General features: G+C 54.8%; 1 protein-coding gene across 4 annotated transcripts; it reads right to left on the minus strand.

Moving 5' to 3' along the window:
• Positions 1-1,133: 1,133 nt before the first annotated feature.
• On the minus strand, positions 1,134-21,449 carry ZNF385A (zinc finger protein 385A). Of its 4 annotated transcripts, none has more exons than XM_077168008.1 (8): positions 21,391-21,449; positions 14,728-14,864; positions 7,394-7,504; positions 5,547-5,709; positions 3,502-3,744; positions 3,000-3,169; positions 2,669-2,764; positions 1,134-2,482 (listed from the first exon to the last, which is right to left on the minus strand). In XM_077168008.1, the coding sequence occupies exons 1-8, from the start codon at positions 21,398-21,400 to the stop codon at positions 2,252-2,254; spliced, it is 1,161 nt and encodes a 386-aa protein (XP_077024123.1). In that variant the 5' UTR covers positions 21,401-21,449; the 3' UTR covers positions 1,134-2,251. The 4 variants fall into 4 exon arrangements, with proteins under 4 accessions (XP_077024123.1, XP_077024124.1, XP_077024125.1 ...); XM_077168009.1 differs by having other exon boundaries at positions 14,728-14,860; positions 21,391-21,438; XM_077168010.1 differs by lacking the exon at positions 21,391-21,449 and adding an exon at positions 15,975-16,071.
• Positions 21,450-21,810: the final 361 nt, after the last annotated feature.

The following is a 21,810-nucleotide window of genomic DNA, read 5'->3' on the forward strand; positions in this document are numbered from 1 at the left end:
TCTCTATTTTGTTTTGAGCTAGATCTACCTGAAAAAAATATTCTACTTCTGAAGCCACACTAAAGCCCCCAACCCAACTTCATGATTGGCCAACCCAGGAGGCCCTATTCCCCTTCCTTCCTCTTTAACAGTTTCCATCCCACTTTTTCTCCCCTTTCTTTTGCAAGATTGGGAAGTGGGTAGAGAGGGGGAAGTGAGCAAAGAAGATGCAAGTCAGAAGGACTCCAGACAGGTGCTGGGTTCTAGTTTTAACTTTTTCGTCTGCTCTTTCCTGCGGGACCAGAGAAAAGGTTCACAACTGGAGGCTCTTAGGAGGGTGTGACTGACATGAATTCTGGGGATAAAGAGGAGACCTAGCACCACTACCACCATATGAGAGGCTGTTGAACATCCGCCCTGTCCCCACAGACCATTTAGAGGATCAGATGAGGTGTGGCGTAACTGTAAATGGTACCTTCCTGATTTTTAGTCGTGGGCATTTGAGGGCTCAATGAGCTTTTATGAGACCACCCAAACCTGCTCATTTTGCAGATGGGGAACTGAGATTCAGAGAGGGCAAGGAACTGACTTAAGGTCGCTATTTATATGGGGCCTCGCAGAGGCTAGAGCTCAGCTCTCCAGTCCCTGCCCCTCTTCGTCCCATCACTTGAGCCTTCTTAGCATGGATTCCACCCAGCCACCCTTCCAGAGGCACAAAAGCCTGGATTCTCTCCTTTGTCTAGGACTGGGTCTAGACCTGTCTCCCTAGAATCACGCGAGACATAACATTGTAGCGTCTTAGCCTAGGGGAGACCCCGTTTCCGTGTCTTTGGCGCCGCCTGCTGGAGTCGCGGCGAATCCTCAACAGCCGCGGTTGCGAGCCGAGACTTGACTCGATTCCTTCTGACTGATCTCCCGACACTGGAGCTGGGCCGGAATGGGATGGCGGGGGTGGGGTGGGCAGTCTGCTTGCTTTGCACAAGCCTCATTTTATGTTTCTTCCTAACCCCTCTTTCCCGCTTCCCTCCTTCCGGCCCTCTTTCCTGTGTGCCGGACTGCCCCCCTCACCATACAGATACATCCATCCCTCTATAGACTTGTCCCCCGAAACAGCCGGCAAAGACTAAGAGAGTCTGAGTCCAGGGAGCGGAGGGCAGAACGAATCCAGACTTTATTGTCAGGGGAAGGGAAAAGGGAAAAACGGGGTGAGGTGGGGTGGGGGGCCAGGGCTGCTACATCGTCAAGCAGAAAGAGGTGGTGGGAAGGGGAAGGCCACAGGGGGCCGGTCTCCTTCCCGGGGTCCGCAGCTGGAAGGGCTGACGATACGGAAACCACAGAGGAAGGGGGTGTCATGCCCCAGCCCAGGTTGTGCAGTGGAGTTGTCTGGGAGGCGGGAGGGTACGGCCGTGAGGTCTAGGAACTGGGGCGGGGGAGGCTACAGACTCGGCGAATCCTGCGGAAGAGGGGAGGGGCGGGGGCAAGGCTTCTATTGCTTTTTGCTCACAGTTTTGCGGAAGGCGAGGCGGGGGTGGACTTGGACTGGACACCCCGTGCCCCCCTAGATACCCCTTGGGCGATGGGTGCTGGTGAAAAGAATGGAACCCAGGCTGGAGGAGAAGGCGAGGGAAGGGTGTGTGGGGGCATCTCCTTGGTCCCACCCAAGTGCCGGAGATGTCCCCAAGTGCTGCCCCTCGTGATGAGTCCGGCTGGCCCTGGGGGCTGGGGCGGGGGCGGGGCGGGCACAGTGAGGTCGCAGGCGGTAAAACCAAAGTGCTTATGAGGGACCCACGGTCCCGCCTGCTCCCCTCCCCCTGCGGAGGGCGGGGTGTTCACGGAAGCGCTTCAGTTTGGGGGTAGGGGGCCGGAGTCCTAGAGTCCGCTTATTGCCAGGAAAATCCATATCTGTCCCCCGGACCCCGACCATGGCTTGTGAACCCCGTTTTGTGCTAGGTTTGGGAGGGAAAGGGCTGGATGGCCATGGCTTTTTGGGAGGGGGGTGTCTCCAAGGGGGTTCGGGGGTGAGACGGCCCCCCCTTTTCTAGGGGAGTGGGAAGAGCAGGGGGCGGGGTTCCCTGAGATCTGGGGTATCCCCCCCTTCTGAAGCCCCCCTCCTCCGCTGTCCCTCCCCATTCCTGGAACCCCGTACCTCGGGGTGGAGGGGAAGGAGAGAGATCATTCAGGGAGTGCCAGGAGGAGGGGCGGGCTGGGAGCCCCGAGGCCTGGGTCCTGGCTGGAGGTGGGGGGTTGAATGGGAGGGGGTTCAGGGTTGAGGTCAGTAGGGGGAGAAAAGAATGGGTCCGTGCGCAGTTCGGATGGGCCCTGGGGCTGGATGGAGCAGAGGGTGGGTAATCGGCGGTCCCTGGAGAAGGGGTGCAGCTGGGGCCGGGCGCAGGGACAGCGGGGAGCCTGCTGCCGCCGCCATCACTGCAGCCACCGCTAGGGGGCTGGGGAGCAGGCCGCCCGCCAGGGACTTGGGCAACTCCTTGGAGAAAGTCAGCGTGCCCTGTAGGGAAGAGGAGAGCCAGGGTGGGGGTTAAGAGAAGGAGGGAGGATTGAGAGAGAGAGAGAGAGGAAGAGAGACGTCACCCTCAGTCCTGTAAGCCCACCTCTCTCTTGACATGGCCTCAGGGCCCCCTCCTCCTCGCCACCAGGGTCTTCCCAGGCCAAACACCCAGTGCCCAGGCCTCACCGCCAGCTCCGCGGCGCCCCTAGGCTTCTTGTGACGGCTCAGCAGCGGGTTGGGCTTCCCAGCCACGCCATCTCGGTGCCGCCGGCTGGAGATGTGCTGCAGGGGCAAATAGATGCCAGGGTTGTGAGCCACCCAGAGAGGAGCAACCAGGAGCTGGCAGGGCCAAAGCTCGGATATCTGCACCCCTAGCACCCGCCTGGCCCCTGTTGCTGGTATCCCAGGGATGACCCTGAAGAAGGAGCCTCAGCCAAGCTCCCTGTTCTCCACTCCCACCCCTACCCCCTTACTGGGGTTACTGCCCCAGGATTCTTATGAAGGGCCTTGGACCCACCTGTTTCAGTTGGACCTCCGAGTTGACCTTGACATTGCAGATCTCACAGTGGAAGGTTCGGTCCTGGGCAGGGGCCTCTGGCTCCCCGGGGGTGGGAGGCCCCAGTCGAGGGTAAGCTTTGATGGGACCCAGCCCACTACGGGCCTCCAGAATTGTCTTGTGCTTAGTACCTGGAGCCCACAGAAGGCAGGAGGTAAGGGATGGAGGAAAACTTCTCCAGGCTTACTAGGCCCCCAAATACCCACATTCCCAGTGTGTGTGTCAAGTGTGGGAGCTTTCCAAGCTCCCTGGGACCCTCTCAAACATAAGGTAAGTCAGGAGGAAAATCCTGGGGAGAAAAGGTAACTTGAGGAAGTAAGGGGCTAAGGGCTGAATGGGGGAAATGACAGAGAATGGAAATAGGCTGGTAGGTCTTAGAGGGTCATAAGACCTCTAAGGAGTTAGGTCATAGGGGTAGGGTCAGCTGAGGGCAGGAGTGTGCATGGGTCAGGGGAGTCCATACCTTTGTTATGTGCCTCAAGCTGGGACAGGGAATTCACAGCCACCTTGCACAGAGCACAGTAGAGCAGCCGCTTGGCCTTTTCCTCTTCTTCCTTGCTGCCCCCAGGCAGGGAAGCTTGGGCTGAGGTCCCTCCTTCACTCTTGGTCGCACCCCGACCAGTCTCTGGAATGCTGGGAGGAGATGGGGAGCCAGGCTGTTTCTCTGGGGACCCTGGAGCTGGATCCAAGCCATTTTCCATGGACACTGTTGGTGGGAGAGAAGCACAGGGTTACCCCAGATGGCTTTTGGCGAAGGCTCTTCATGTGGAGGAGCCCCACCCCTTTTCCTGGAGGGCAAGGGCCCAGGAGTCCCCACCCTGTGACAATATGCATGCTCTCATGCCCTGGGCCAGAGCCAGATGTGGTCCAGCTGCTGCAGGCTGGGTGTGAAAATCCAACGCCTGGCTCATACCCCATAATCTGGGAATGGTTGAAGGGCTCAGCCCCACCAGCCTCCCCTTCAGGGTAAAGCTGTCAGCCAGCCCAGTCAGGGAGAGAGGATTCACCCTTCAATGGCCTGCCAGCCAACCTGGGCTTCCTGCCCAGCCAGCCCCTCCCCAGGGCCCTGTCCAGCCCCCCAGGGAGGCATGCCAAAGAGCCCTAGGGAGGGGAAGAGGCAGGGTGAGAAGAGGTTGAGAGAGACAGACATGGACATAGCAAAAGGGAAACCAAAACAGCAGAACCAGAGAGGGAAGGGACAGGGATGCAGGCTGCTGTATAATTCATGGCTCGATTAAAGATGCACAGGCCCAGGCCTGAGCGCTGGGTTCTGGCCTCTATACAGGGGAAACTCTAGCGCTCCCATTCTCGCTCCAGCAGACGATCCAGTTTCCGGGTCATGAGGAGGCTGGCCGAGGGGGTGGGGCGCTGGTGGGAGGGAAACTCCTAACCTCTGCAGGTATCCATTTGCTTGTCCTGTGATCTTTTCCCTGATTTCTCTTATTCATTTTGGACATCCTCTACCTCCATCCCAATCCAGACAGCAAATCCTCTGGACAGGACTACATGGAATATGGAATCAAGGAAGGAATTGTCTCCTTAGAGAGATACTGTAGGAATGAGTTAGTATATGTAATATTGCAATGATGAAGTAATATGTGTACAGCACCAAGAACAGTGCTATTTAATAAATGTCAGATAATCACAACCATCATCATCCCATTTTACAGAAATATTAACGAGCCAACCTTTCAGCCTGATCACAATTAGAACTTGGCTGCCTGATCTCCACATCCCTGGGGGCAGTTGTGTGTGTGTGTGTGTGTATGTGTGTGTTCTAAGAGTGGGGTACCTGGAAGGATAGGGAAGGAGAAGGAGGAAAACACGGATGTTGGGTTTCTGTGGCGTGGCCATGACTGACAGCTGAGGTGGTAATCCCGGGAAGGGGGGTGGTTTATATCTTCCTCTCTAGATATTTCTTCTTCCCAGATTCCTGGCTTGGAGTATGGCTGAGGATGGCCACCAGCCATGAAGGAGAAAGAATCTCAGAGTTGTCTTTCGTAAACCTGAAAAAGACCTCAGATTTCTTAAAGTGTCATCATCCCTTTACTTCCAGAAGAGAAAACTCTGGTCCAGAGGGGTCAAAAGATCTACCTAAAGTCACTTGGGGGGATTTCCTGGACTTTCTCTCAGTCTTCCCTGAGGGCATACACTCAGAAATCTAGATTCCCTCCCCTGTTCCTCTCCCCAGGAGGAAGGGGCCTCTCCCTAGATTTGATGGTTCCGGTTTTCTTGGAGAGGTTTGCCAGGTCGCCTCACCCTAGCCCCTTTCTGAGTCACTGGGCGGTAGGGAGAACAGACAGTTGGGACGCTGTTGAGAGGAGCTGGGGCGGGGGTGAGGGTGACATGATGGAAATTTTACATCACTGTGCTTGGCTCCAGGACTCACCTTGTGCAGGGGGAGAGGAGACTGAGGAAGAGAGAGATGGAAGCAGAAGAGATGGAGGCAGGGGAGAGAACAGAGAAGACAGAGAGGCCAGTTGAAGAAGGTGGGGGTGTCAGACCCACCTGGTCCAGAGGCTGCACCCTCCCCATTTTGGGGGTTGCTGCCAGGGGGAGCTGGATCTCCAGGTTCACGGACACCAGGCTCTCTGCTTCGGGTCTTGGCGGCCTCAATACCTTTGACTCGTCGAGCATGGCGATTACCCTTGTAGTGTGCTTCAGCCTGGCTCTTTAAGGGATGTTGGAGAAAAATGGAATCTGAGATCACCTTTCATCCGATCCTTCTCCACACAGCTCCTTCAGGCCCTGGAATGGTCTCAGCAGGCTATAGTGAACCTCTCCCTCCACCGGTGAGATGTAAAGGCCCGTGCCAAGGAGCCCTGGTTATTCCTGGGGCTCAGGTCAGAATTCTCAAACTTGAGTTGCTGGGAACACGGATCCTCACCTAACCCAGGCCCCACCTACCGCCACACCTAGGGCCTGGCTGCTGACTCAGGACCCCATCCCTCTCTTAGAATCCTAAACTGGGAGGGGCCTTGCCAGCCAGCCAGCATCCTCTTAGATCCTAGGCTGCATGTGCCTATGCTCTCGGCCCCTAGAATTGCCTTTGTTGCTTCTACTCGGAGGCTATGAGTCCCAGGAGCTCCAGTGCTTGGGCTCTACCCCGACTATTCCCCGCTGGGTCTCATTTTCCCTAAAGCCTCTGTGGATGCCTGAAGGACCCTGGCCCCAAGCCTAGCTCTAGAAACAGCAGTAGAGACAGCTGTCAAAACAGAGCTGCTTGGTGGGGGGGAGAAAAGAAGGGCAAAAAGAGGGGACGGCTGTTTACTATAGGCCCTCCATCCTTCCAGTCTTCCACCCTCCTGAGTGGAGGCAGGGTTGGGAGAGGTGATGCCTGGGGTCTGAGCTAAAGGATCAGCCTGATGCTGGGTTGGCCCTGGTTGCACCTCCTCCCGGCCCCCACTTCCACTGCTAAGAATGGACAATCCTGGATCCATAAGATCACCCAGTCAGGTCGAAATAAAAGGTGTGGAAAGGCAAGAAAAGAAGGCTGACGGCCCAGGGGTGAGGTGGTGGTGTGCAGGGCCCAGGAGCATAGCAGGGGTGAGGTGGTGGTGTGCAGAGCCCAGGAGCATAGCAGGGGTGAGGTGGTGGTGTGCAGAGCCCAGGAGCATAGCAGGGGTGGGTGTGGCGGACTGGGTAGTGAAACAGAACATGCTTTATTTCCCCCTACTCAGCGGAATGAGGCTCTGCTGTTTTTCTTCAAAATATCTCAGAGCCTGTACCTCCAAAGCCCTTTCTATACCCACAGAGAAGTTCCAGTGAAACCTCAGAAGGAGGAAAGCTAGAAGGCCAGACACCTGAGTTCTGAGTTTGGGTGACTTCTCTCCATGGGAGCATCCCATGGGAGGGGAGTGGGGCCAGGCCTTCTGTGTGATTTGGAGGGAAGAAGGTAGAAATGGTGTGGAGAGAGAAGAGAGTCAGGTTAGAGGGAAGTAGGCGGGTCAGGGGAGGAGTTTAACAGAGGCCAAGGAGGACACAGGCTAATGACCTTACTCAGCTCTGGCCCTAAGGACAAGTTGGGTCAGAGGCCACTCTCCCACCTAGATACTCAGATGCTGATGGCCACCTCTGTTCCAAGAAGCCCTGAACCAGGAATAGCCAGCTCCCAAGGGAAGGAGGGGTCAGCCTGAGAGAACTTGGTCTATTTCACGTCAAAACATACAGCAACCTCCTGCCTTTCTTAAGTGCCTCCCACCAGCTCCCATTCCTCTTCTAGTACCCCTGCTTTCTGCTCTGTCCCTGTGCCTTCTTCACACCAGTCCCTCCCCCAGCCCCAGCCCTCCCCCAGCCCTTGCCCTCCCCCAGGGTCCCTTGGCTGCCTCTGCCCTACCCATTTGATGGCTTCTTACCTGAGAATTGAATCGGATCTGACAGACATTACAGGAAATGACGGGCCGCTTGGTCTTGAGCAAGGGTCCCCCAAAAGTGTGGGACAGCACAGCCTTCTGTACAGGGTCCATCTGCAGAGGCAGGCTGGGGTGAGCCGGGAACCCCAGCACAAGCACATGTCCATCGTCCCCCCACCAGCAGCAGCTGGGTTAAACCAAGTTCCCCAGATCCTTGTCCTCCTCCTCTAATATGCCAGAGGCTCTGAGCTTCAGTCCCTGGATTTCCCCCAGCCCAATTTTCACAGCCCTGGAAGGGCCCTGATGTATCAATCGGCCCAATGGTTCCATTTGACAGAAAGTAGAAGTGGTTTGCCCGAGGTCGTAACGTGAGTTAGTAGCAGAGCTGGGACTTGAACCTGCGATTCATGTCTTGGTGCATTATGCCATGAAGATCCAATTCTGTCACCTTGACCTATCCTATTTCCTACAGCTACGCTGATATATCAGAGGCCTGCTGATGTGAAGGCTCAAAGCACCCCCAGATCCTAGAGCCTCCAGCTGAGAGAACTTTTTGAATCCTTTAGGCCCCAGTTCTGGACAAGACTTTCTGTCAAGCCCAGCCTCTGGTCCCAGGAGACAAATGTTCCCAGCTTCCCATCTCTGGGCCCCAAAAGAGAGGAGGTGGCTCTAGCGGACAATGGGAAATAAGTTGGGGGAGGGGGCAATCTAAATGGCTGGGTTGGCCTGAGGTGGCCCAGAGATCTTTTGAACCCTTTCTCTTTGATCACCAGAGCTTTTGGGGTAGGGCTGCAGGCCTGGGAGGGATTAGGAACAGCTTCTGCCCCCACCCTGGGTCACCAGATGTCTTTGCAGTCCCTTGCCAAGAGTTCGCTTGGGGAAGGGAGAGGATGGAGCTTCTCGAGGCCTTCTGCTATGGGGGACGAAGCCGGGGCCTAGAGGCATGAAATCCACCTCCCTGAACAGTCCTCTTCCCCTCTCACAGCCAAGGACTGGGTGATGGCTGGGAACTCTCCTAAGAACCTGACCAAGTTAGGGCTGAAAACTTGTCTTCCAGATGGAGGGATCAAGTAAAAATTAGTTGCTGGGGACTTAGGGCTCTTTAGTGCCTCAGCCGAGCCCCTCCCTGTCCCGAGGTCTTCAGGGTTCCAAGTGAGATCCTAGTGAGAGACGGGAACGTGAAGCAGTGGGAGGAGGGTGCTTAGATTCTGGACAGCCCAGATATCCTGCCTGCCCTCTACTTCTCCTGAGACTCCCTAGGTGAATGGGACTAATGTTAGGAGAGGGGCTTTGCGATCTCTGTCCCATTTCGGTAGTGCCGGGTGAGGGTGGGGGGCAGGAGCCACGACCAAGTTCAGATAACTGGTCTGAGTGACGTGCCAGTCTCTTGACCTGAGCTGGGCTGGAAGCAGCCCCTCACAGTGGCTCATTTTCATTTCCCACAAGCTTCCTGGAAGTCCTGGTCTCTTTAAGGAAAAGCCAAACAAGCAAAGAATGGGTGTGTGTGTATGTGTGTGTGTGTGTGTCTAGGCTGGCTGTGATCAGTCTGTGTATGGGTGGAGTGTGAGCAAGTGTCATGTACTGTGTGTACATAATTTATGTATCAACATTTCTGTCAGGGGCTTTGCCGACGCCATGAACGTCCAGGTTGTGTAATCTTCAGCTGTGTGTTTATCTGTGTGACTGTATGATGTGTCTGCCAGAAAGAAAGACAGACCACGTTGGAGAGAAGCTTTAATCAGCAGGGGGGACAGATGGCTATGCTCGGCTCCCATACTCAGGTCTCAGTCCTGTCTATCCAGGGACCCCTAACTCGGCTTCAGGGTTCTCCTAGCCCCTTGGTTTCCTCACATGCTGGGTGGGGACTGGGAATTTTGTCCAAACAGAAACCCAATCCGGATCAGGAAACCTAAGTCGGATGAAAACAGTAGGGGGAGAGGAGTGGGATGGAAAGGGGAGAACAGAGGGGTGTTTCTGTCTGGGCCCCAAGCCTGTTCCCCGGGTGGGCTGAGGACTCAGTGTCTTGAAGATGACTTTTGGGCTCACCATCTCTATCCCCATCCCCTGAGAATGGTCCCTGCCCCACTTGGGTCCTTCCTTTAGGGTGATGGCCTTGTCTCTCGCATCACCCCCTCCGCAGGTTTAATTCTATAACCACCTATAAGTGATGTGTGTGTGGGGGGGGTGGAGGCAGGGTAGGGGGCAGCAACTGGGTCAGGGAGTCCCTCTCACCATCTCCAGGAACTGAGGAGACATCGGGACTGAAGGTGAGGGCTCCTGGGCCCAATCCCTGCCCAGGTGGAACGTGAGCCACTGAAGTGCCACTCCAGGCCAAGGTCAGGAGGCCCTGGTGACCTAGATGAGGGCTCCCTGGAGAGGGTGGGGGCCGGCATCTCCCAGAGACCATCGCATTCCTGAGCCCCTTCCCTGGGATGTTGGCCTAGACACTGGAGAGGCCCACCTAGCAGTCCCCTCCCACCTGCCCTCCAGCAGCACCCATGAAGGGGAATGGCTCCCTGAAGCTGGGGCAAAATGAATCAGGAAGGGCAAAAGGGAAGAGAGGGGAAACCAGATCAGGAACAGGAGGGTGGGGAGAGGGCTATGATTATATTTCCTTCCACTGCCTTTTATCTGATGGAACCAGCTGGCCCTTGTTTGACCACCCTCTGCCCCACCCCCATTCCCCAAAATAAAGGCGCAAAGGAAAGGGGATGGGAAGACCTGAGTGAAAGGACGGATTGTGATAGGAAACAGAGGGAGGTAAAGGGGTCTAAAGAGCAGGTGGAAGTGGTGGGGGAGGGAAACTGGGAAGGGGAGCGAGGCTGAGATGGGGCCAGGGCTGGATAAGAGGGATCTGGGCAGCATGGTAATTTGAAGGCAGATGTAGGACTTGATTGAAGTCTGAAGATTTGGGGGACTCCAGGGATCGGGGAGGCCGGGGTATCTAGTATGGTGGCAATATTCTGGGGATGCTTGCTGGGATCCAGAGATTGGTTGGGGCCCTGCCGGTTGTGGGGGATGGGTCGGATAACCCAAGGACTAGGAGAAGGGAGAGGTAGTCAGCCCGGCAGGGGCGGGCGGGGATGGGGTGTGGGGGGGGCGCTGCGGCAGCGGCGGAAGCCAGGGAGAGAGGAGGGGCCGGGTGGCTTACCCTGCAGGACCCCGGGGGCCGCGGCTCCATGACCCGAGGTGACGGACCCGGGTGGGGGGGCCCGAGCCTGGCCGGGCGGGGCAGGCCGGGGACGCGGCGCTCGTTGCCCGGGCGGCTCGGGGCTGTGCGGCCCGGCCAGCCGGGAGGCCGGGAGGCGGGGCCGGCCGGGTCCGGAGCCCGCCCCGGAGGCGGGGCCGAGGGCGGGCCGAGGACGTGGGTGGGGACAGAGAGCATGAGAGGGAGAGGGATGGAGAGGAGGGGGTGTTTATGTCCCGATACTCCTCCCAGAAAAGACCTTGTCCTGGCGATGACTGCTCGGCCTGGCGGCGGGGGCACTGACAAAATGACCTCGGCTGCCTCCACTGGGCCCCTTTTCTGGGTCCCGTGTCCTCACTAATCCCATAGAGGACCCTATTTCTCTTGCTCGGACTTGCCCTTTTTTTTTTTCATTCCTTCACCCCTGACCTCTGCTGCCAGCTTCTCTTCCGAGTCCCCAGAAGACGCTTGCTTAGCACACGGCCCCTGAGCTGTTACCTTTTACCTGTCACTTCCCCCACTAAGGACTGGAAACCAAGCCCAGGTATCCCAGTGTCTGGCACTGCTTTCTCAGGGACTCCTCTGAACGGTGGAGGGGGGCTGCCAGGACAGAAGCAGCCTTAGACTGGGGGACATCTTCCCTTCCCTAACCTCTTCCAACCTCCTCTCCTCGCACTCCACCTGCCAGACAACCAGGGTCCCTAAAAGCCTACGCTTCGTGCACGTGCTGCCCTCTGGCGGCCGAGTGCAGGTAGCGCTAGAGGGCGAGCGGCAGGAGGGTAGCGCGGCCCCACTCCCCCCAGACACCCCCTCACCCTCTCCGTAAAGGTCCTGGGATTCCCATTTTCCTATGTCTGGGTTCCCTCCGCTCCGATTCTACCTAGGGCAGAGAGATGAGTGAAGCAGGGGACCTGATCTAGAGTGAGCAGGCTTTGGAAGTGGGACATGCAAGGGCAGGGGAAAGGGTACTTCCGGGAGAGAGATAAGATTAGAGATTGCCCATGTAGGAGAGAGAATTGGGGGTACCAGCCCACCCAAAGGCAGAGACTCTGCCATGATGATAGTAATACCACCACCTAATGCTTTGAGCCCTTGGAATGTGCCAACCACTGTATTGAACTCTTTTCATGGATTTTTAAATTTAATCTTCACAATCACTGTTTGAAGTAAGCACTATTATTACCTTCATTTTATAGATGAGGAAACTGAGGTTTAAAGAGGTTAAATAATTTGCCCAAGGTCATAAGCTGGTTAAGTGGCTGAACGGGGATTTGAATTTAAACCCAGGCAGCCTGACTCCAAAGCCCAACTGCTGCACCAGTACTGCCAAAGGTCCATCTGCAGCTTTTCTGCAGTCCTCATTCCCCTGCAGAATTTGACACTATTGATGCAGCCTGCTACACTCTCTCCCTTGGCTTCTCCAACTCTACAGAAACCGGCTTTCCTCCCCACACCCTCCAATGGCTCCTCCATTTCCTTTGCTGGCGCCTCCTCCTGTTCCTCCTGCCTATTTCTGTTTATTCCCCACGGCTGAGGCCCTGGCTATCTTACCTTTCTCTGTCTAGTCTACCCTTAAATAGGAATAACAGTAATAATAATAGCAATTACATAATAATAGCAGCCAGTTAGCAGCTAACACTGATCAAGCTCTTTGTGCTAGGCATTATGATGATGTGATATGAGTCTCACAACAACCTTGTGACTTAGTGCTGTTACTATCTTATCTTACAGCTGACAAAATTGAGGTTCAGAGTGGTTAAGTCATTTAACCGCTAGTCACACATTAGTGTGTTTGGAACAATAGTTCAAATCTACCAGTCGGATGCCAAAGTTGGTGCTGCTCAACACCTTGCTGTACTCTCCAAGTTTATCTGTGTTCGTGGCTTTAAATAGCTGGTCCCCACTACAGGCAGTGGAGCCAGGGACCCTGGATGGAGTCAGAAACCCTAGATTATCCAGGTTTATCGACTAAGTAGCTTTGTGACCTTAGGCAAGTCACTTAACCTCTCTGGGCTTCTCATCTAAAAAATGTTTCTTCATCTATAAAATGGGCACGATGGTGGGGTTACTAAGGCTTGAAGGTAAATGTAAGTCAGGTATGCAGATGGGGGGTGGGGGGATTGTTCCCAGCACCTTATGCTTCATTCACACCCAAACAATTGCACTTTCTCCAAAGCTCTTTTCTAGCCTTTCTCATGCTGTTTGTCTCAGTTTGGAATGTTCCAGATCTCTAAGACCACTTATTAAAATCCTACTAATAATTCTTCAAAGCCCAACTCACATGTCACCAGCTCCAGGTTAAATTCTGTTTTTCTCTGCCTTCTATTTTGATTGCTTAACTCTGGTTGGTCCCTTAGGCATCACCACCTCCAGCAAGTCTTTCCTCTTTCTTGATACCCCCTTGGGCTTCCTTGCATGCTAAGAACCTCTGACAGCTCTTCTCACACTGCAGGGTAACTGTTAACTTGCTATCTTTCTTACTAAACTGAGCTCTCCAAGGGCAGGGACTGAACAGAGTCTGGCACATAATAGGGGCTCAAAAAATATTTGCTAAATTGCAATTTTATTTTAGTATCTCTGTCATAATATGTATAATCCTCTGTCTGTTTTGAATTATGGATCTCTGTATACACTTCTATCTTCTCCTCTGAATATGAGCTCCTTCAAAAAAGGACCATATCACAAATACTCTCATGTCTCCATTGCATCTAGAACAGCGCCTTGCTTATGGTCAGTACTCAGTTTTTTCATCTGTAAAATGAAGATAACAACAGCTACTCCATAGGGTTGCTATAAAGATCAAGACATGAAACACATTTTGGAAGCACAATGCAAATGTTGGTTTGGGTTCTTTGGGAGGAGTTTGGGGGAAGCAACTGTGGAATAAGGAGAACTCTACTTGGAGTCGGATGCTGTGGGTTCACATCTTAGCTTAGGTACTCATTGTGTCAATTAAGATAAACGATTAAACCCGTTTGAATCTTCGTTTCTGTCTTCCATTGTTAAAAAGGAATAATACTCTCTACATTGTTGGTTGTGATGAAGATTAAATGAGATTGTGTATGGAAACTACTACAAGGCTGGGCACAGAGTCAGTGCTCAGTATTGTGACTGAATTTGGGTTTGATGGTAGATTGAATTGAATAAGATTACTCTGCCCCAAATCTTCGGCCCCAGCCTTCTCTCTAGACCCCAAATTCTAATTGCCTGTTGGATATTTTTGGCTTAGTGTCCTACTGGTATACCTACTCATCATATCCTCAAATGAGTTCAGCACCCACCCATATGGCTTCCTCCTCCAAGCCCCTGCCTCTGCCAACAGTGACTTTTGCCTCCCAGTCACAGAGGCCTTAACTCAGGAATCATGCTTGAGTCATGCCTTCTCTTCCTTCTCATGGTCATCATGGCCTGTCATTGTTTCCCTGGAAACACCTCTCCCATCCTTCCTTCCTCCCCATCACACCACCACGGTCACAGCCCCGTCTGGGTCACAAGGCTTCCCTACAGGCCCACAGGCCTGGGAGAGCCTCCCAACTGGCCTCCCTCATGCAGCCTCTGCTCCCTTCCACCCAGCTGCCTACTAATCTTCTGCAAACACTGCTCTTGCTCTCCTGCTCAAGAATGGACAGTGGCTCCCTACTTCATATTGTATTAAATCTCAACAACTTTGCCAGCCCTCCAAGCCCTATGCCACTGACCCTCCCCACCCAACTGGGGGTTCCAGAGACACGGATACCTCACTGTCTCACAAATAGGCATTTTTTAACCCTTTCTGGATTCAGCTTCTAACACCCTTCCCCACCTCTCTACTGTCATGACCTACAAACCAAGGTCTCGTTACTTCTCTACAAGTAACTTCTCTAGATGGTGGGGTGATTCACTGGAGGATTAAATGAGATTATATATATGTGCGTGTGTGCGTGTATACACACAGACACTTAGATTGGTGTCTGGCCTGTGGCAAGACTTCAGTAAATATTTGCTAAGATTATTATTGTTGTTAGTAGCATATCAGATAGCCAACAATATCTGTGACTGACTGGAGGTAGAAGTCTCAGGGAGATGGGTCCCAAGAACATGCGGGGGGTGACTGAGGGAGAGAAGGGGTCAGTCAGGACAATAGGGGTGGGGCAGGCAGGCTGCTACTCACAGTGCTGTAGTTGCTGAAGAGGCCGAGGGTGGGGGCTGGCTCAAGTGGGAATGGAAGGATCTGCTTGAGGTCCAGTGGTGGCTGCATGATGGGGGGCTGCCGTAGCAGAGGGAGGGGCCCTGCCCGGCTCAGGCTGCCTGAAGGGCAAAGAAAACATTCTGTGGGCAGGAAGACTGAAGCTTGGGGGTCCCATCCAAGCCCATCGGTCCCACTTCCCAGCTGGGGCCCCACACTCAGAAGTGTGACCCCAAGTGCGCGCGCACACACACACACACACACATACATACTTCCCCTGCTTGCTGGCACAGTGCCGTGAGCCTGTGGGGAGGGGACAGATTCCTTGTTCCCTTCTGGATGTTTCACTTCCCTCTTCTCCAGTCTCCCTCCCCCAAGGCCCTCAGGCACCTTACAGACCCAGGAAGAGCACAGACCTTCTCTGCAGGCCACCTGCTGGACCAGCAGGATTCCTGGGCCCCAAGCCCCCAGCCACTCCCTTCTTCAGGTTTTGAGATTCCCCCAGGGGATCCCCGAAGCTCGGTATCGCCCCCAGGGAGGAAAGAGTCCAGTGGGTGGTTCATTCCACTTCTCAGAGTGGGTGGGATAGTGAGGCCTGAAGGAGGCTGCTAAATCCTTCAGACTCCCCAAAGAGTTATGACTTGGTCCCCATCATAATTCTTAAGTAATTGTTGACATCTCTCGGGCTAGGTGGTGGGCAGGTGGTATTGATTCTGGGAGGCAGACTGCCTGGGGCCATCCTCAGAGCCCCTTTTTCTACCTTCCTCAACCCTCCCATGTCCCCCCCGCCCTCAACCCGTGTCCTTCTGGCTCATGGGGAGCACCCAGCTCCCTCTCTGCAGGAGGAACTACAACCGGCTTATGGGTGGGGAATGCCTGGGTCTGACCCCAAGGGGAAATGAAAGTTTGGGCCACTCACTCAACTGTCTTCCCCTCCAACCTTCCTCTCCTCCCTCAGAACCATGGAAGAAACCACTCCAGGCTCTGAAGGGACAGCCCAAAGGCCCTCAGGTTGCTCTGGGCTTCCACTGGCCTCATTCCCTTTGCAACCCTGCTGTCCCCCAGTCGGGGATTCTGGCTGCCCTTCTCTGCTCCAGCGACCCTCTGCCAGTGACTGGTGCTCCCAGGAACAAAGATAAATGCAGGAGGCCCCGTCCTTCCTTGACCTTACAGGAGCAGAGGCTCCCTGAGGTCTTTTCCTGTTCCTCCCATGGAGAGCCCCCTTTTCATACCTTCAGTACCTGGTGCCTGCTGCCCCCAGGCAGTGGCCTGGCCCTGGCCCCCTAGGGGCCTGGGCCTGACAGCGTCCCCTTCCTTTGGTTCTGCCCCTTACCCCCTCCCTTACCAGCCCCCTCCCCCTCCCCAGCCCAGTCAGTAGAATCAGCCAATCAGAGTCCTGGAAAAGTGGGGCAGAGGGGAGGGCGGGGGAGCAGGGATTAGGGGAATCCGAGGAGAGAGGGAGGGGGTGGGGAGGGCTCAGGCACAGCTGGGGGCAGGGAGCTGGTCCAGGAAGGTCTGGAGGGGTCTGTCTCTTCCACCCAATGCCAGAATTGGGGGGCCAAGGTGCCTGAAGCAGAGAGGGGTCAGGGCTGCGGGGGGCTTGGGCTCCAGACTTTCAAGAGCTGAAGCTGAAAAGCAGGATGCTTGGCTCTGGCCCTTGGGCAGCTGGGGGTCTGGATGCCTCAGATCTATTCCCCCCTTTGCAACCTTCAGGGTTGGGATGGGGTTAGGGGAGAGGAGACAGAGAAAGAGAAGGGGATGGAGAAACAAAAAGTGAGTGAGAGAATGGGAGAGATGGACAGGGAAGAACAGGTGACTGAGAAAAGAGACAGAGACCACTGAGAGAGAGAAGGATAGAGAACAATGTGGAAAAGGATGAAATGAGACATTAAAACAGCCAGAGAAACAGTGCCAGAAATCTGGACACTAGGGACTAGTGTAGAAGGTCCAAAAGACAGAGAGGGGTGAGTGAGAGAGCGACAGGCAGGCTGATGGACAATTTGACCACTTCCCCTTCCAGGTCTGTCCCCTCACGGCTTCTCCTCTCTGTGCCCTACCTGGCTGCCCCCTCCCTCGCTGCCTGGCACATGAGGCCAGGGCAGCCTTAACGAGCCCTGAGTGGCATCAGGAATGGTGAGAGAAACCTGAGCGTTCCCAATGTCCTCAGGACCCAGCACCCACCCCCAGCTGCTGGGTTTGGGCTGGCACTTGCCGGCCTCAGGGCCCCAGAGACTACAGCTCAGCTCCCGGACCAGCTCATTAGCTCTAGACTCTTCAGGTCCCATCTCACAAAAGCCCATCTCAGGGGAAATGCAAGAGAAAAAAATGTATTGAGGAGCCACAATGTGCTGGGTGAGGGTGATGAATACCTGGTATTACCATATTTAATCTCTGAGGGAGCTCAGCCTATGCGTTGACCATGATTTGACGAGGTAGCTAATATTGTCCCCATTAGACAGATGAAGAAACTGAGACTCAAAGAAATGTTAAAATTTGGCTAATGTCAAACAGCATAAATATTAGAGAGGAGATTTTATCCAAGATTTGCCTCACTCTATGGCAAATTGTCCTCAAAGGGCTCTAATCCAATTCTGAAGCAGAGACGAGAGCACAGCCTTCCACCTTGCTTAAGGAGAGGAAGGGGAAAGAAAACTCCATGCATTTCTTGGGGTTGGCATCTTCATTTTTCATCAAGAGGACAGGCAGGTAGCAGCCACTCAGTTCCCTGACAGCTAGTACCTCTGTTCTGCTGATGCGAGCCCTAAGCCAGAGGAGGGAAAGTGGGAAAGAGGTAGAATGAGGGCAGAAAGAGGGAAGGAAGCAGGACAGGCAATTGAAGATTCCTTTTCCTGCTTTCCAGATTCCTCTGTCCACTCTGAGATCAGAGCTAGGGCAGGGGCAGATGGCAGCTTATGTACTAGGTGGGCAGAAATGGATTCGAGGTTTCATGCAACTGAAACCTCATCTTCTCCCCCTCCCCCCTTTTATTCTGAGAATAAAAATAGTTGCCATTTTTTTTGAAGTCTTACTACATGCCAAGCACTTAGCACACAGATCTCCCTGCAGATGGTCCGCTGCTCACTAGCCAGGTGACTGGCTAGTTTCTTGGAATCTCTCAATCTTATGTCTCATCTGTCAAATGAGAACAATAGTACCCGCCTCATAGAGTTGGGGAGAGGATTGAACAAATCCATGTAAAAGTGCTGGCATGCAGCAATGAGAGCTCAATACATATTTGCTGAATAAATTAATCCTCATCTTATAGAAGATGACACTGGGCTCAGAGAGGGGAAGTAACCTGACAAAGGTCACACAGCTAGTGAGGGATGTGAACCTTTCTGCCTTACTTCAGAGACAGGGTTTTCAAGAACTACATTTTTTTTTTTTTTTAAGAACTACACTTTTATGCGTAGACTGGGGAAGGGATGGGGAAAGACAGGAATGAAGAAAGGAAGGACTGGAGAAGCAGTAAATGAGGTAGAAAATCCAGGGCTTCTGACTTTTGGCTAGGTGAGGGCTTCAGGCATGTTTGGAGGAAGAGGAGGTGGAGAGCAAATAGGTGTGTGTGCATGTGTGCACGTCTGTGCACACACAACACATGTCAGACAGGGCAGGGAGGAGCTGGGGCCTGGCTGGGGCAGGTCACACCACAGAGAAGCTCATTAGCGTAATTACCTCCAGTAGATGGAGCCCCACCCAGCTCCATGGGGAATTGCCAAATGCTTTATTAAAGAGAGATCCCAGTGCATTTTAGAGGGGATGCACCTGCAGACCTGTGGGTGTATGTCCACCTGAACATGCCCATGCTCTACCTAGCCCGAGGCGCTTTGGCCCTGCTCAGGTTTCACCTGCAAGAATCAAGCCACACACAAGCGTCCATCTAGCTCCCTCCATGCCACTGAGGTCTGGTCTTTTCCATACTCTTTCCCCCAGAAATTCTGTCCAGGTTTGGAGCCCAGTGCCCTTGGCTATCTTAGGTGGGGTCTGGGGCCTCAAGCTCTGATGGTAAAGAATGATAGTGTGTGCTGTGAACTGGTTCAGGGAGTGTCCGTGTCTGGGTAAGAACAGGGGCCAGGAAAAGTGTTAGGGTCGGGCTGTAGGCTAGTTTTGGTCTGATGACCGGGCCAGGATGAGCTTAATATTGAGGTTAGAGTTGCAAGTAATGTTAGGGCCGTGGTGTTAAAAAGCACAGGGTCAGCACTGGGGTAAAATGGAATTTAGAATCCAGGGCCAAGGGAGAAACTAGAATGGAGTCTGGATGTGGATTTCATCTCGAATCCATCTCTTTTCTCCTTCTGGACTTTTGATCTCTCCTCCCTCACCAGAAATATTTGAAATGCAGGCGAGAGGAGAGCCCTGAATCCCTGGGTTTTGGTTTTCTTGACTGTGTCGCATGTATCTGCTCCTTTCTGCCTTGATTTCCCCCTTCTTGGCCTGAGGCAAGCTGAGGGCTGGAAGGTCTTTGAAGTCAAAGATGAAAGCGACAAGAAGATGATTATGAACAACAACTCAAAACATCATCACCAATGACCCCAGGGTGGATGTGGGCGGGGGCGGGGCCTCCGGGGAGGAGTTGACAGAGAAGGGAAGAGCAGGGAGACCGCTGGGAAATTTTTCCCAACCTGACTGGAAGGACCTCCTCCAATGGCCCTCTGCCCACTCACCAGAGCAGGGGCTCAGTTGTAGAGGAAGGTACAGAACCACCACCCTAAACCTGTGGCCCAGAGCCTATGTCTTGAGCACCAGGCTGGGCCTCATTGGTTGGCAGGGCCACCATGCGCATGGACTCAGGATCTCAGCATCCAGGTCCTGATAACCTCTGGACACGCCCAGAGGTTGTGGTCTAAGCCCCAGCTGGCAGCTTTCTCCTCCTCTCCTTCCTTTCTCCCTTAAAGAGGGCTCAGGTGTGGCAGTCCCACCTGGCTTTCTGCCCCTTCATGGGTTAGCACGTGGAGGATTTAATTAGAGTGTCCTCCAGGGAGAGGTGCTGGGGCTCAATTGGAGGGCCCAAGCGTTCTGCCTGTGGTTGGGGCCTCTGTTTGGGCTTGAGCATGTCCCTGTGGCCCTCTTTAGGGACAGTCCTTGGCAAGCTTGTTTCTGCCTCTGGGGCCCTGCACCCAGGGTGGGGCCCTGTGCCCAGGGTGGGGCTCCGTGCCCAGGGTGGGGCAGGGTGCAGGCATCGTATAGGTTGGAGGAATGTGGAGCCTGTGCTCTGGGGCCCCAGTCCAAGCTGTATTGGTGGAAGTTACCCTAAGTGGGGAGAGGTGTTCATAGAAGGGGTAAAGAATATCTTCCCTTGCTAGAGATAGTCTTAGGAAGGAGGCAGGCAACCATTCATTCATTCTTTCATTCACACATTTATTTAATAGATGCAGAGTGGGGTAGGCCATCAAGTGATGAGAGAGAGCAAGCAGTTTCAGGAGGCAGAGAGAAAAGAGATGGAGGAAGGGGAGCAGAAGGGGAGAAAGACTGATCACGGGGAGTCAAATGGGAGGGGGAGGCAAATGAAAGAAAAAAAGAAAAGGAGCTGCGGAGTAGGTAGGGAACGAGGAAGACAAACAGCAGAGGGACTCACAGGAGCCAGTCAAGCCCTCGGGCTCTAACATGGAGTCAGGTGTCCCCCAGTGGGGGGCAGGGGGACCACAAGCGTCTAGACCTGATGGGGGTCTCCCACCGTTAACAGGGCCCAGGAACCGGCCTAGCCAGGGTAGAGGGCAGAGGTCAGGGAGGCCTGTGGACTATTGTGGAGGCAGGGGAGAGGGCAGGGGCCCGGAGCCGGAGCTGATGCGGAGTCCAGCGCTTGGCGAGGCCCTCTCCTCCCCCACCCCTGGGGCTCCCTTCCTGATGTAGGTCATGAGGATGGGGTGGCTATGGCTGACAGGCTGTCAGGGCCCAGCGGGGACTTCTCCTCCCCCATCTTTACTCTTCCATCGCCTCTCCCTCGCCCGGAGTCCCCCGACCCAAGGAAGAGGTGGGGGTGGGAAGAAGGAAGACAGGGAGGAAGGGCCCAGGCAGCCAGAACAGGGAGAGGGCAGGTTCCGGCGTGTTGGGGCAGGACGGCTGCAGAGACAGGATCGGAGCCACAGGGGCCCTGGAATGGACAGTTTCCCACCCCTTCTCTCCAGGCCCCTCATCTCCAAGCCCTCAGGTTCCCCCCTCCCACCACACACACCTCGAAGCTACACCCACCATCTTCACCCCCCCCCCACCTTCCCTCTTATCCTAGGCCCAGTACTCTAGATGTCGGAGTGTCTAAGCTCAGGAAAGGGGAAGGAGCTGGAGGGGGGAGGACAGGTCAAAACCTCTCCCCCAACTTCACCAGGCCAGGACCCACCCCCTCCCCCAGCCTCTCGTAAACTATCATATAATATTCATGAACCTCATGAATATGCAATACCTTCTTAAGGGGTGGGGGTCTCACTCCCCTCTGCTCTACCTCCCCTCCTACCACTCCCGAGATTGCCGGGAGCAGCGACAGCTTGAGGAAGAGGGGACTCGGGGACCCCAGATGTGGAGCTAGATGAAGGGGGAGGGGGAACCGGTCGCTGACGGGCGGCCGCAGTCACCGCGGTGCCGGGAGGTTGCTGGGGGTGGGGGGTGGCCCGCTGAGAGGGACCCAGGAGCCGCAGAGCCGCAGAGCCCACTCACCGAGGATCATGTTGGGGACCCAAGCGGCCGGGGTTCCGCGTCGTTCGGTCCCGGGGGCGGTACTGGCCAGGCTGGGGGTACGGGGGGGAGGAGTCGGGGGAGGAGCAGAGGCCGGCCGAGGCGGAGCGGGGGCGGGGCCCGCAGCAGGTGAAGATGGGAGGAGGGGAGACCAGGACCCGCTCCGTGAGGGGGTGTCCTGGCGACTCCCGGCCCCTCCCGCTTCCTCCCGCCCTTTTACCTGCTGCCTCTGGGTCTTGATTAACTGTGTCACTGCAGCCAAGGCTGGGGCACAAGACATCTAGAAGACAGTGTGAGGTGATGGAAGTAGCTGGAAACCAAGATACCTGGGTTCCCCAGAAGGGCTGAAAGTGGGATGTCTGACCCTAGGCTGGTATGGGGTGGGGGGATGCCTCAGTACTC

The sequence above is a fragment of the Tamandua tetradactyla genome, chromosome 7 (assembly GCF_023851605.1).
Source record: "Tamandua tetradactyla isolate mTamTet1 chromosome 7, mTamTet1.pri, whole genome shotgun sequence".
NCBI lineage: Eukaryota > Metazoa > Chordata > Mammalia > Pilosa > Myrmecophagidae > Tamandua > Tamandua tetradactyla.

What these genes read in the sequence shown, in the direction of transcription:
- ZNF385A (XM_077168008.1), bottom strand. An exon ending in TCTTCAGCAACTACAGCACT is followed by an intron (nt 7,505 to 14,727) that starts GTGAGTAGCAGC and finishes CTGCCTCTGCAG; the next exon opens with ATGGACCCTGTACAGAAGGC. An exon ending in GGGGCGCCGCGGAGCTGGCG is followed by an intron (nt 2,483 to 2,668) that starts GTGAGGCCTGGG and finishes TCTTCCCTACAG; the next exon opens with GGCACGCTGACTTTCTCCAA.